We start from the raw sequence: 14,725 nt of genomic DNA on the forward strand, positions 1-14,725 counted from the left end.
TTTCCCCTCCAAAAATCGTATGTTCTCTCTTATGGACTACCATATCGCGTCAGAGCTATTTTGTCTGATTTTCAAGGTCCTGCTACCAGTTTCTTAAAAGTGCCCTCTTAACTGGGCACCCACAGCATTCACTTTCTTTTGTCCCCTCCAGACTCATTTCACCTCTGTCCCTTTGTTCAAGGGTACTCTACTTGAAATGACTTTCCTGTTCATTGTCCTCCTTCCCTTGGGATTTCCACTTCCACATGGCTTTCTCTAATTACTTGTATGTGTCCTGTCTTTCAGCAAGGATTAGACTATAGAATTTGCTTCCTAAAATTTTTGAAAAAAATTTTTATTGTTTAATATATAAAAATTTCATCTTACCAGCCTGATTATAAAGTCTTGAGAGAAAGGATGAAAACTTGTCATACTTTTCTAGCCCACCAGCTATGCATGCATAATGGACTTTAAATAAGTAACTACTGATTGCTTGATAAAGGTTACACAATATTATCTATTCATGACATACAGAACCAAAAGACTAACTTAAAAGAGAAGCAAGAGGTCCCTACACATTAAAACTGGTACCGTGTACTAGATGGCTTTAAATTTTTGTAATGGCTTTTTTAGTTCCTAACTTACTCTATGGAAAGACAGAAGTATACCTATGCTATATTTTATTATATCATTTTTTATTATGAAAAAAGAATTTATTAAGTATTTACCTCATCAAACTGAAGCCTATGAATGCACCATTGGTCCTGGGCAAAATTCTTTGTTTTTTAACTAACATATAATGTATTATTTGTGCCAAGGGTACGGGTCTGTGATTCATCAGTCTTACACAATTCACAGCACTTATGCTATATTTTAATCAATTATATGAAAACTGGGATAGAAATATGTCCCCTAAATTTGCAAATGATATCAAGTGAGAGGCAATAAAAGATTAAGACCTCAAAAGTTGGAGACACCATCAAAGGAGTATGCATAATTCCAGTACAGAACAAGATAGGATCCTAAGATCCATTAGAAGTAAATCCCAGTAATTTTCAAGATGCCAACTGACTTGTTAAGTCCATAGTGAATGTGAGAGGTTCGAGGGGTCTCGTTGACAACTGAATGAAAAACAACTTGTTATTTTATACAACAGGGCTCTCCTGAAGACGAGAGCAGTAGTCTTTGGATTGTCAATACAGCCTCTAGCAAATCCAGGGGTCAAGAAATAAAGCTCCTCAAAACAAGGGGAAGTGCTAGAATGAAGGGGAGCTCTCTGCTACTGCTGGTGCTTTCCACCTAAGGACTCTGTTAGGTCTGCTAAGTCCCTCTAATAAACTGCTTTCAAGGTGGAAGACACTAAAATTCTGGCCAGTGGGGACTGCGGATATTTTGCCAACTCTGAAATATCCTCTATGTACACCTGACGGCAAGAGCTTTTTGTGAGATAACTACACAAACATGTTTGGACAAGCGTGTCAGTCCATGGAGAAAAGGGGGGACACACCACAATTCAGACTTCAGAATTAGGATAGCAAATCAAAAGCCTTCAATGACATTTTTCACTTAATATATTTGGGAACGTGTCTATGATCCCAAAAAGATTTTTTTTTAAATGTCACTCTACTGTCACAGAAAAAAACTTCAACTCCAGACAAGGGGACAGAGGGCCCATGCTACAGTGGAAAGAACTCTGGTCTTGGGATCACAAGACCAGGTTTCTAATCTGGGCTTTGCCACTAATGACCTATGTGGTCTCAGACTCAGGTTCTTCACCTAATAAAAAAAAAAAAAAAAACCCCAAGATTGGGATTAATTAATTATAAAATCTAAGTAGACATCGTAATGATTCTAGATGTATTCATCTGCTATAATGACATTCAGTCTTTTTGAAAGAAGAATTGCAATGAACGTCTGGCCAGAAGACATAACTTGAGGTGTCCCGATACCGCACTCCCAAATGATGTTGACTGCACTTGACTTACATCACTGAGGGCTTTCTGGGCTTGGGCCACCCTTCTCAGCTCTGGGCTATCGTTGTACGGGTAAAACAAGCTTTTGTCAGCTTCCCAGTCCTCAGTGTACAGTTTCTAAATCAGAAAAGGGTGAAAAGTTATGAGAAAGTGAGCTCCCACTTACACGAAATACACAATTTTGAATTCATCCATCAGTAGCAAGAACCGAGGGCAAGGTAAGAGTAAAGGGAAATGGAATCTGCAGAGAACCTCCCCCTTTCCACTCAGTCCAAGTCATATTTATTAATAGCTTGTCCTGCTTCTTCTGACAAATCTTATTTTCAGAAGGGTAGATGCGTCTGATTTTGTTTCATCTCCTCTCTGGGACTTTACCTACTTCCTACAACAAGGACTAATGCGAGTGTAAGGAGCCCGGAGGCATTCTGCTTAGTCTCTGTCACGAAACAAACATTTAATAAGAGTGATAGCCAGAAATACCCACAGTGTAGCCCAGGGGCTCTGAGAGCCAGTTCCCAGGTGCATCTTCCTTCTCCCCACTTTTTCTTCCCCCCACATTGCTCGGCTTCCCACCAAGACCCTCTCTTCCACTACTCAAGAGCTTTCCTCTCAGTTCCTCCATGCCCACCCCCACCCCTGCACCCCACGTGGCTCAAGGATACTCACAAAGAGATTGGGAAACTGCATTCCAGATTATCAAGAGGACTGGTTATTGCTCTGAATTACATGGGGGAAGGACAGAAGTAGCGACAGAGCAGAAGCCCTTACCTTACTGAACATGGCTGTGTTCTTAACTGCCTGGACAAGTTCAGGGGCATCAGGGGGAAGCAGGTACTTTTCCTTGGTGTCTTCCCAGTTCTGCTTGTATAAAACCTAGACAGAAAGAGCGGAGGACCTGTGGCTGATGTCTCCCCCAAGGGCATGAGGCTGTAGAGAACAGAGTGCTGTGAAGTCTTTCACATTCAAAGTGTCCTCACACCGAGGCTGCCCTTGTGCCCATGCATTACTAGCATCGATTGGGAAAACGCTGACTATGTCCACATCCCATAATACTTTTCCTGCACTGGTAAGCTTTTACTTGAAACGTCTGATTTTTTCTATTTTTTTATTTTATTATGTTATGTTAATCACCATACATCATTAGTTTTTGATGTAGTGTTCCATGATTCATTGTTTGCATATAACACCCAGTGCTCCATTCAATACGTGCCCTCTTTAATACCCATCACCAGGCTAACCCATCCCCCCCAACCCCCCTCCCCTCTAGAACCCTCAGTTTGTTTCTCAGAGTCCATAGTCTCTCATGGTTCGTCTCCCCCTCCAATTCCCCCCCTTCATTTTCTCCTCCTAGCTTTTTTTTAAAAACATATAATGTATTATTTGTGAAACATCTGATTTTTTAAACTAAATTGTGATTAGGATTCTCCTATAGATTCCTTTCAAAGGCTGCAACCTTCTTGGCCATTGGCTGAATCGGGATAGTGGACATGTTTCTTTTGACTTATGTGGTATTTTTTAAAAAGGTTTTTAATTAGTAGCTTACATTTGAAATTTGAGGATTTCTCATAAAAAATTAAGCTCCCTGACTTGTTTGAAGATAAGTAAGAGACTCTGGCAATACTGGGCCTGCCTTCTGGGCAGCAACTGCCTGGAGCTGAGCTGCAGGGCAGAGACTTTCCAGGCCACCACCAGCCCTACGGCCCACTTCAGTCATCTGCATGGCCTCGCAGACACGTGTGCAGCCTGCTTCTCCCTCTCCCCCACCCCCCCCATTGTGAGCTCACAGTGCCCCTGGATTCAAGGGAGACTGGCGAGCAGGATCAGGCCCGTCCAGCCTTCTCCCCTAAGGCCAGGTAGAGGTCACCTACATGCGCTTTAGCATCCCAGCCATCCACATCATGACCTCACCTTACTGACTTGCTGCGACACTTTCTTCGCATGTTCAATGTCCTTTGCTTTTTCGTCTACATGACAGATAGTTTTAGCAACATCGCCATCCATTCGATACTTAACCTGCAGAAATAATGCAGAGTTTGTGATAGGCATGCCCATGTGAGTATATTAAAGGAGATCTATAACCAAAGAGCATTAACCCAATGACTCAATGTCTGCACCACAAAGCAAAGTTTATACATTTTAGGTAGAAAACCGTGATCTCCAAAGATCTGCAGAGCCCCTACATTCACTGCATATCTGCTTTTCTGGCTGAATTTCAGCCTCCCTGCACTCCTCCGTGGAGGACCACAGTGAATTCCAACTTCCCATCTCCTATCATCTCCTAGCTAACTTGCTAAGCCAAGCTTTTAGAAATCTCTTGGGGTTCACATTAGAGCCACATAATCTACAGTCAGTGCTTCCTCTAGATTTCGGGACTGGCTCACAGTAATTTGACTCTTCATTTTCTCTATACCCATTAAAGCCCTCGACTCCCAGTGATGGGCATGTTTTTGACATGTCTCTCTCCTTTATTTTAGCAATGCAGCCCACCTCACTGAGTTGATCTTGTACTTTCTTGATCCTGCGAAGTTCTGGGGTATCAGTTGTGATTGTGGATGGCTGTCCTTTTGCTTTCTCATAGTTCTCCTTGTATTTATTCTGAAAAGAATATCAGATGTTAGCCTAAAACCTGACAAGACAGCAGCAGGAATTTCAGGCAATGCATTCATCCCCTTCTGATTTAAAAAAAAAAACAAAAAACCTTGCAAGTTCTAACAGTATCAGTTGTAACAGCTTTCTTTTTGTCCCTTAACCGGTTCTCAGCAAAAACTAAAATAGATTTGTTAATTGTTCTTCCTAAACATGGTGGGATACTTGAGACAGTAGAAATTTTATTACAGACTATCGTCTTGAAAATGCCCTAAAATGATTCTCTCAATGTTTTTATTGTCTGAGTGCACACATGAAAAGCCTGAACCTCAATAATTTTAGAAAATATAGAAATTGTCTGAAAAGATTTGATTGCTAATACAATGCAAAAATTTTCAATTCAGAAGTTGCAGCTAAAGCTCGATGGTTTGGATAGCTGAGACACCAGCTGAATTAATGGAAAGTCTGAATTATGGAGTATTTTGAAAAGGAATGCAATTTTATTATTTCCGCTAAATATACAATGAGATCTTGCTTTAATAACAATGTGCATAATTTATCATTATTAATGCTTCAATGGTACTCCTGAATGTAGTCAACAATCTAAATTATACTCAATTTTATCACTAACCACTTTAAAAATACTATAAACCTTTGCCAACATTTTCTTCAGGCTATCAGAAATTCTAGGATATTATTGTCAGAATTTATGAGATCTTATGGCAATAAACGGACAAAAAAATTTTTCTCTTTTTGCTGAATACTGTAATGATAAAGGAGGAAGGATCGAAGCCTTAGAAAACTAGATTTTAGATCATTCAAGAATCTGAACTAGAAATTTGCCAAATTGTCCCCAGGAGTTAACACTAAACCAAACATGGCCATTTATTGACCAATCACAACGGGATGCTTTTGACTTAAGCCCTTAGTCCTATATAATCCAATGTTCCCCTGAGCTGCTTTTCATTTTTTTCCAAGCTGCCAGAGGATGTGCAATCAGGCCACCTAGTGAGACCTCAGCCCACATGGACAATCAACAAATGAGATCCATTCCAATGGGTATCATTCTGCTGACAGTATAACTTGCTATACAGTGTAACTGTACATGGAAAGTTAAGGACCAGGGACCTTCAACAGCAGTGATTCTCAACCTGAGCTGCACATTTTAAAAGCCGGGCAGCTTTTAAAAATCTTTATGTACAGGTCTCAACCTCAGACTGATTAAACCAGAACAGCCTGGGTATCAGTAGCTTTAAAGCTCCCAGAGGATTCTGATGTGCAGCCACAGTTAAAAACCACGGTGCTGGGGCGCCTGGGTGGCTCAGTTGGTTAAGCGGCTGCCTTCGGCTCAGGTCATGATCCCAGGGTCCTGGGATCGGGCCCCTGGCAGGCTCCCTGCTCAGCGGAGAGCCTGCTTCTCCCTCTACCCACCCCCTGCTCATGCTTTCTTTCGCTCTCTCTCCCTCTCTCTCACTCTCAAATAAGTAAATCTTGAAAAAAAAAACCCAAAAAACAAAAAAAACAACCCAACACTGCTCTAGGGTACAGTTGAACATTCTGATCCTCATTTCAGATGAGCTCTTAGTCTGATCCTGGTTTTCTAAACTACACTTCTTTACCATACAACTCTTAAAGATCTTTTTACATATTGTTAACTAGTCTACTTAAGGGGCATTCTGCTCAGTTTAAATAGATGTTATTTAACTTCCGTGAATGGATTTCAACTGAATCTATATTTATGACTTCATGATTCTAGATTGGCTAACAAATTGTGATTAAATACCAATAAATGCTTTGTAATTGGCCTCCTGCTTATTTTGTGGGAATAAGTTCAGTAAGGATGCCTTCTCTGATACTGTGGCGGTGACAATGAATTACATGAGAGGAAAAATCAAGCATCACAAGAGCTTCTATTTCTGCAGGTAAGTCTTTGTCTCACCCAAGATTGAGAAACAAAATCCAGCCAGCACCCAAAACAGAGTCAGAACTTTCTCAATAATAAAACCAGATTAGCAGAAGTTGTTTGAAACTTACTGGGCTAAAGAGTTCCTGCATTTTCTGACTGTGTACAATGTAGGGGGTCATGAACTTCGAAGAATCCAGTTTCTTCCGGATAACCTTCTTCCTCTCCACTGGCTTTGCTGGGACTGGCTGTACCAGTGTGGGTTTGGAAGGCTCTGATTGCTCATAGTCAGATGTGCTTGTCGTAGTTTCATAGATTTTGGTTATTGTCTGAAAATGGGACATGCAGTTCAACATTGTTATGGAAGTAAAAACTGTGATCGCATGAACTTGGCATAGAGGCATTATTCTGATCGCAAGTCAGACTTCAATCCCTAGTGTTACTTCTGCATGTCTAAAACAGGCCAAAGCAAGGCATCATACGCTCTGTCCATAGGAAGGTACATCATGTTACATAAATCTGAATGTTGATTGTTCAGGAGGGCGTGGAGTCAAAAGGTTACTACTCCTTCTTAATTTGTTACAGTGCCTTATAATTCCATTTGTAGAAAGGAACCAAACGCTTTCAGGATGGATAAAAATCAGAAATTTACAATATTCTTAAACATTTAAAATCTTCTTAAATCATTTGGGTAGAGTTAAAGCAAACTTGGGATCAGAGAACAAATGATTAAGATGATCAAATAAAGCTTTGACTTCTTGACTTCATATTCACTTTTAAATGAGTCTAAGAAAAAATTGGTTGCTTGTCCCACAGGTCCCTGCAGTCCTACACAAAGAATAATGACTGTTAAAAGAACGAATCACATCAGTTTTGCAAGTGATTACCGTTCTTTTGGCTTAGTTAATGAATGTGAACTGGAGTGCCATGGACACTAATAAATGCTTGGGTGGATAAGGGTAATGATGACAACATAAGGGTGTAATTATCCTATGCATGCAGTAGGCGGGAAATTACGGTTTCTTACAAAAGGCTGTATAGTAGAAGAAACTAAGGCCCCAAATTTAGGTCTAGTCCAAGGTTAAAAATACTGTATGAAAGAAAAGAAGATAAGCAGCCATGTCTTCAATCCATCCGACAGCATGATTTCCTTCACAGCTAATATCCGCTGTACTGAAGGAAGAGTCCTAGCATCAATTATGAAAAGAGAAACCAAAGCAACAAGGACATTGGACATCTATGACAACTTCCCCTCGTGTTGTTAGATCATTGCTAATAGGTTGCTTTCTGCCATTACTGATGTACGCTTGATGGTGAGAAACTAACCAATTTACAGCATCTACTACTGTTAGGGTTCATGCAGTCACAAGCTCTTTGAGCAGGCTCCAGGGATAGCCATCATCGTTTGTCATGCTCAAGAGAAACAGCTCTACTCAGAAAATGAAGCATGAGTGAGGTATTTCACCCTAAAAAAAATTCCACCTTGGAATATTCATGGGAAAGGCTTTGTGCTACAATCTAAGTACCATTTCATTGCATCATCAGGGACAAAGGCTTGGAGGTGCCATCCCTGTTGGCAGAGGTGGTGCCCCACAAGTTACAACTCAAAACAATAAAACTGTGGGTCCCCATGCAAATCACCTGTCCAAGGCCATGTGATCGCTACAGTCAGAGAGTGCCTGTAGCCACTGATATTATTATTAGTACCACCTACACCAATAATACCACACGAACAACGGGGGAAACCATCCCCAGCCACTTGGATGAGCTGAATAGCAAAAATAGTGACATAACCTGCCAAACAGGTAGCATTCATTCTTGGACCATCAGCTGCTGGGCACATGCAAGTGAGAGATTCTCTCTCAGACTCTCCCTTTGCCAGCTCTGTAGTCCTGGGAGTCTGTGGGAAGGGAAGGCTCTGCTTGCTTTCATCAGCATGCAGTTCGTGCAGACATGGGTTGGGTCTTACCTCTCCTGGCACCTCTTCATAGACTGTCTCCTCTGTGTAATACTACAAATAGAGCACAAAGGAATCATGAGAACAAAGCACAAGTCACCTCTCCTCTGCCTCAGCTGAACCACTGGGTTATTTCCCTAGCCCAGGCGGCGTGCATTCTGTGTGGGAAGGAAGTACACGAAGGAACCCATTTTAGCTTGGCGAAACTTCAGGGAAGCTAACGTGAATGCCATCAGACTAGGCAAGGAGATGCAGGGTGAGGAGAAAGGTGTCTGAGGCTGATTATCTGCCAGGGGAAGTTATTTTACTTACGACAAGTAAAACCTTTTCTTCTGATACCCAGGGCATAATTTGCAGAGAAAATAGGAGAACAATATGCTGAGTATGTGGGTTGGGCAGAAAGGAACTTGATATAAACCACCGTTTGTGACTAACAATAAATCAAAACAAATCTAGAAAGACTAGATCCAAAAGCATATACACATCTCAATTACCCCTGTACCACCCTGATTACTAAGAAAGGAGAGTCTCTTCCAGAGTGAGGGGTGCATCCCTATATAGCGCGATGGTCCTGAAAGGATGCGAAGATGAAAATCTGCAAACGCCAAGGGGAGAAGGAAAAAAATGCAAAGACCTTCCAAGCACAATATGTGGGAAAGTTAGGCTGCATTTTGCAACTGATGGCCTGGAGGTGCTTGCAGGCTGGATCTGAAATCAAACCTACTTCTGTTCTACTTTTTTTTTTTTTTTCCTCGTTAAACTTTTGTTTTAATGGGTCTCAAAAATTTTCTGTGACAGATTTTTGGTCAGGTTGTTTCCATTAAAAAGTACTGATTTTAAAAACTAATAACTTAAAACTCCCCCCCCCACACACACACAAATGGTCCACAAAACATTCTCCTTTCCTTCTGAAGGTTTTACAGTGCATGGTTATCATTAGCCAGTCTTTTACTATTAAACTTAAATGGCCAATTGACACAGTGTTCTACTTCTGACGTCACCAGCAATAAATAGATGCTGATGGGAGCTGGCTGACATTTTGTTTCAGCTGCGTAAGGGGAGTGGGATCCTGCCCCCAGCCTCACCCGCCAAAGCTGGGTGAACAGAAGCAAAGACTCAGGCCAAGGCACACAAGGAAAGGGACAAAAATGAAACATTGGCTCATTTTCTTGGTCTACAAAATGTATATCACTGTATGCTTCATTTTTCTTTTCTCTGCCACCAAAATATACACTCAAAGGGAAAAACTCTGCCTACAAAATTTCCCTCAGGTGGCCTCCTTTCTTCCGCCCTCAGTTCAGTGAACTCTTATCAAGTTATTTAACCATTGCCGATAGGCCACTGGCTCTATTTCATCTGCAGGAAGATTAGTATAATCTAACATTGCCTAATGCCCCTCACTCTGGCACTTTCTTTGCTCCTGCACGGCTTCTTTAGTTTAAAATCTAATGTCCATCTGTATGTCCTTCCGCATAGCGAGAGAAACCCCCAGCTCCCACAGGATAGAGAATTTCTCTTGTATAGGCTTGTGCCTTCATCAATCACATGGGAAATATCATTTGGACCCTTTAGGGAATACTGTTCGATGATGATCCACAGAGAACCAGGTCTCTGGCCACATAAAATGTCAGCGACTTGAGAAGAAACACTAAACTAAAATGAATGATTCACAACTATTTTGGATTTTCTTAGCACCCAAGGAAAAGCAGCTCTTTGGTAGCCATCCAGTTTTACCTTTGCTGGGCTCTCACCATTGGTAAACGTATCTTAGAAATAAGCTTATAAAAAAAGCAACATTACCCAAATGGTTGGCATTAAATTATATGCCAAATCCCACTTTTTTTTTTTAGAGCTGTGCCACTAATTAGATAGAAAGAAAAAGAAGTGAGGATGCACTATCCAAGTTTAAGTTTGAGGAAAGAGTGATAGTACAATTTTATTTAGCTGTCCAAGGCCCCTAGAAGATCTTTTTAGAGCCAGTTCCTAGTTAGTTCCTGGCTTTGAACTCTTCCCTGACCATTTTCTCAAATTTGCCACCATTCCATTCTTCATGGCATCTTTTTTGAGATCGGAGACACCTTGGTTGAACACCCCCTGGCAGGAAGTCTATCAGTTTAGCAACTGCTGGTCAGACCCAGAAGCAGTAATAGAAACAAAATGGCAAGGATGAGATGCCTAAAAATACCCCCCTCCATTTTTATGACATCTAGTTAAATCAATCAGGTCTAGTGCCGAGGACAACTTCCAGTGACCAATGAACGGAGTTATTTTAAGAAAAAAGAAGGGATTTTTAACTTGGAGGCTGAAAATTATTACTGGTATTACTACCGCAGGGAAGGCAATTTAATTTACAACTATGTCATTGTTTAATAGTGATTATTCTAACTCATGGGGACATTTGTAAAATGCACACTAGTAATACTGAACATTGAGAATGTAGGCTTTGGCATTTAAGCCAGAGAGGTTCATTGTTATACTGCAGGAGATTCATTCTGTGTTTTCTTCCTAAATCCTTCAGTGATAAAATTAATTTTACTTGTGGAACAAATTTTTCTTTATCTAAATATAGACTGGTCACTAAAATAATCTTCCAAAGACAAATTCTGGCACCGTCATTTGGAATTTGGTTCTGGGTAGCTCTTAATTTCATTCTGATGAAAAAACACTGGTTTTCAAAACTGCCTCCAAGTATCTTAGGCACCTGGAGATTTTCCTATGTTTAGATCATCATTAATTGTAAATTATTAAGCATTTTCAGATGCAAAGGCAATGTATCTATAGGGATTATAGCCTTCCAAGCCTTGAGATTCTAGAACGTGAAGCTGAAGGCAAAGGCTGGTGAAGGAAAACCTAGACACGATAAAAAACAAAATTTTATAAAACAAACAATTAACAGCTTTGTAAAACATGCCAGATGTCCACAAATAACCCAGAGGAAATTTTGCAAGATGTTCACTTTGGTCTTCCCCCCCCCACCACCACCAAAATTTAAAAGCAAAAGCTAGTCTTGTTCCCTTAGGGAAACGGAATGGGAGTTGGTGAGAAAGTGTGGCCGCAAATGTCACTTGTGAGCATGAAGAGTTTATATTTACAGGCACCTTGTGCCCATTTACATATATACAAAATCTCATATAAAATCTCCGCAGTATATCATTCTGAACATTGAATCCATATCACCCTCTAGGTAATCAGCTCATTGAAGCAAAGAGCGAGTAGCCCTTTTTTCCCTATTGCTATACGGAAACGAAGAGTTCAGTTTTCGGAACTGTCCCTTCATCTCCTCTGGCCTTTTGATCAGGAGGGTTGGCAGGTGGGGAAGAAGATAGTTTTAGAAGACAAATTAAAACCTGCCTTTACCCTACACCACGTTTTTCTGAGAGTTTAAAGAGAAGCAAAAGTGGGAAACAGTGCTATTTCTTTTCAATTCTAAATCCCCCATAATTATAGTGAAACTGAACATAAAATATTCCTTTCTCATGCTTTAATAATGACTCTTTGTGAGGTTATAATAGACGATGTATTTTTCAAATGATTAATTCACCTACATGGCTTTGATTGTCACCACATAAAATACTTGGCTGTCAGCATCAGCTTTCTCATCTTACCTCCACCACCTCCTCATAGTCTTCGTCATCCGCCATTTTCCCAGAGTAGTAGCGGCACCTACAAACTTTTCATATTCCAGAAAAATGAAAATACATTAGAATCTGTGCCTAGGGCTGAAATCATAACATTGTAAAAACAGAATTTGAGACTTATCCACCCCACACACCCATAGACTGTTGCGGGCTACATGAGAGGAGCTATTTAAATACCGGTCTAAAAACCACAGACTTCCAAATACCTTCTCTTGATTCCCTCAGTGACATGTCAGGTATTGCTCCTTCGAGTTACAGGGTCAATTTAGTTAAAGTTGTAAAAGGAAGCAGAGGTAAGAAAGTGAGAGGATTTGGGTTCAAAGAAACAGGGCATTTAAATTTCTAAATACTTGCAGAAAAGCATTTTCAAGCGAAAGTAGTAGTGAAAGGGAGGTCAGTTAAGCTTCCAGAAGTTAGAATTTTTTTGCCAGCACCAAAATTCTAAGAGGGCTGCTTTAGGTCTCTCCACTGCTCTAATACACAGTAGCAGGCTATCCTATGCTTGAAATTAGAACACAGAAAAACAAATCTGTCAATAGCTTTACAAGAAAAAATAGAAACCTCAAGGCAATGGGGTTATTTTTTCCCCGAACACCATTGGCTTGTATGGATTTTTCTCTTCTGCTTCTGTAGCTCTTCTCCAAACCTGAAAAACAAGAAATGTGCAAAGCATTGACTGAAGTACATATGAGATTGTGGGTCTTTGGTCTAAGCTTCTAATTCAGGAACTAATGGAAGGATCTCCCAAGGCCTTCTTAGTTTGACGCCAGAGAGTGGGACTCTCTTGATAAAAGTGGATGATGACCTGGAACAGCTGTCCCTTCAGCCAGAGATATTTGCCATGTAAACCAATACCCCCGCCATGGCTGGTTTTGTTAAGCTGGCAAAACTGCCACTCCTTCGGAGGCAAATGACGCCCAGTAGAACAGGATAAATATAGGAATGCAGAACATAGATCCTTTTACATACTAATATATTTTGAAAAAAAGAAGTCAAAGGCAAAAACTTCTTAAAGTTTTGTCTCTTAGACGAGGGAGCCAACTCAGTCGGGCAGTAGGTTGGTTAGTATAGGACTGGAGTCTAATCACACAACACATGGCAGATGTAAGTAGGGCCTGAGGAGGGCAAAAGGGTTACAAACTTTCCTAGTCACATTTCCGTCCCTGATTTCCCCAGTTATGACCCCAAACTTTGGAAAATACTTCAAGGGAAGCTGCAGAACATCTCCAGCAAGAACATCACAGAAAAAGCCATAAACCGGCCTTACCTTTAGTCTATCAAGTCAACTTCCTCAGCAGCAAAGCCTCTCCCAACTCTTCCCTCCTGAGAACCCCAGGCAAGAGCCAGGGTGGTGCCTGCGCTCGGAGTTACCACGTGGCGCCAGCCGCCAATGAGATCCGGAGTCGCTCGAATTTCAGAAGCTAAATATACTGAGTGATCTTCCGAAAACCACCTGTTCGTCAATTCCACTAAAGTATAAAGGGTAACAAATTACTTGCTTAGAGCTATTCAAATGTAAAGGAATTTTACTTAACTTCTAGCATATGGGGTTCCAATTTAGGTTTAGCCTCTCATCTCCTGCAACCCTGTTTAATACCATACTTGTGCAAAAGAATTTAGGATAAAACAAGTGTGTCTTTGAGGGGCTGTGACCCTTCTGTAGCTGCTTTCTTCAGGCCATTTGTCCCCCTTTCATGGAGGTAAACATACTCCCCTTTCCCCAGCTCACCAGGTGAGCTACAGGTAAGTTCCAGACCTTGATGTGAAATACATAGAGGGATAAAATCCATGAAACCTCAAGTTGGCAAAAACAAGGTTTAAAATTGTGAAAAGATGAAATGACAGGTGAAAATATTTGATGTGACCCTAGCTAAGATAGCCACAGGGTGTAATTAGAGAGAATAGGCCCCATCCTTTTTCTATTACTAAACCGGGGCAGGTGGATACGGAGACCATATTCATTATCTTCTCCCTCCTTAGGTAAGGCCCGCACTGCTAGGAATACAGAGCCTCTTTCATGTGTACCTGGGTTTCTGATTTTCGATTTAGTCAGGAGGCTTCTAGAGGCAAAGTGTGAATGCAAGCACAAAAGGGTTCAATTTCCAAACAGCAATAACAGATAAAATTGAAATCAGTAAATTACCAGGAGAAGATAATGCTCTATTAGGTAAGTCAGAGTGTACGACACTGAGTTTGTAAAAATTACCTAGCAATTTTCTATCTAAAGACAATTTTCACTGATTTAATCTCTCTCTAAACCTCTGTACTAAGGCAAAAACCCTGTGGGTCACCCGTATCTTGGCATGGATTTGAGATTAAACCTATTGTAATAGTTCTTTTTTAGCTAAATGTTAGGAAGTGTTGTCACATTTCAGACATATGTACCTCTCCCCCTTCCATGATTCATATGGTGGTAAATAAAATTGAGCATCATTTTATCATCTTCACTAATTAAACCTTGTTCATTTTCTATGTTCTCACAGGTTTTATGACTAAGAGATATACATATAATATGAGATCATTCCGTTGGCAGATGTAAACTAGAATTGACTTACTCTTCATTATGTTTTAAAAGATGGTGTTGAATTGGGACACCTGGGTGGCTCAGTCGTTAAGCGTCTTCTGCCTTCGGCTCAGGTCATGATCCCAGGGTCCTGGGATCGAGCCCCACATCAGGTTCCCTGCTCGG

General features: G+C 40.8%; 1 protein-coding gene across 20 annotated transcripts in view; it reads right to left on the minus strand.

Moving 5' to 3' along the window:
- The window catches only part of NEB (nebulin), a 215,213-nt gene extending 201,787 nt beyond the window's left edge, over positions 1-13,426 (minus strand). For all 20 annotated transcript variants that reach the window (XM_064586520.1, XM_064586524.1, XM_064586538.1 and 17 more), the window contains exons 1-9: positions 13,304-13,426; positions 12,598-12,682; positions 12,004-12,068; positions 8,411-8,452; positions 6,573-6,770; positions 4,440-4,547; positions 3,861-3,965; positions 2,721-2,825; positions 1,965-2,069 (exon numbers count right to left, since the gene is read on the minus strand). In XM_064586520.1, the coding sequence (XP_064442590.1) occupies positions 1,965-2,069; positions 2,721-2,825; positions 3,861-3,965; positions 4,440-4,547; positions 6,573-6,770; positions 8,411-8,452; positions 12,004-12,039 (699 nt within the window). In that variant the 5' untranslated portion in view covers positions 12,040-12,068; positions 12,598-12,682; positions 13,304-13,426. The remainder of the gene's footprint in view (positions 1-1,964; positions 2,070-2,720; positions 2,826-3,860; positions 3,966-4,439; positions 4,548-6,572; positions 6,771-8,410; positions 8,453-12,003; positions 12,069-12,597; positions 12,683-13,303) is intronic.
- Positions 13,427-14,725: the final 1,299 nt, after the last annotated feature.

The sequence above is a fragment of the Mirounga angustirostris genome, unplaced genomic scaffold (assembly GCF_029215605.1).
Source record: "Mirounga angustirostris isolate CCGP_5_RB_7025 unplaced genomic scaffold, mMirAng1.0.hap1 SCAF_3, whole genome shotgun sequence".
Taxonomy (NCBI): domain Eukaryota; kingdom Metazoa; phylum Chordata; class Mammalia; order Carnivora; family Phocidae; genus Mirounga; species Mirounga angustirostris.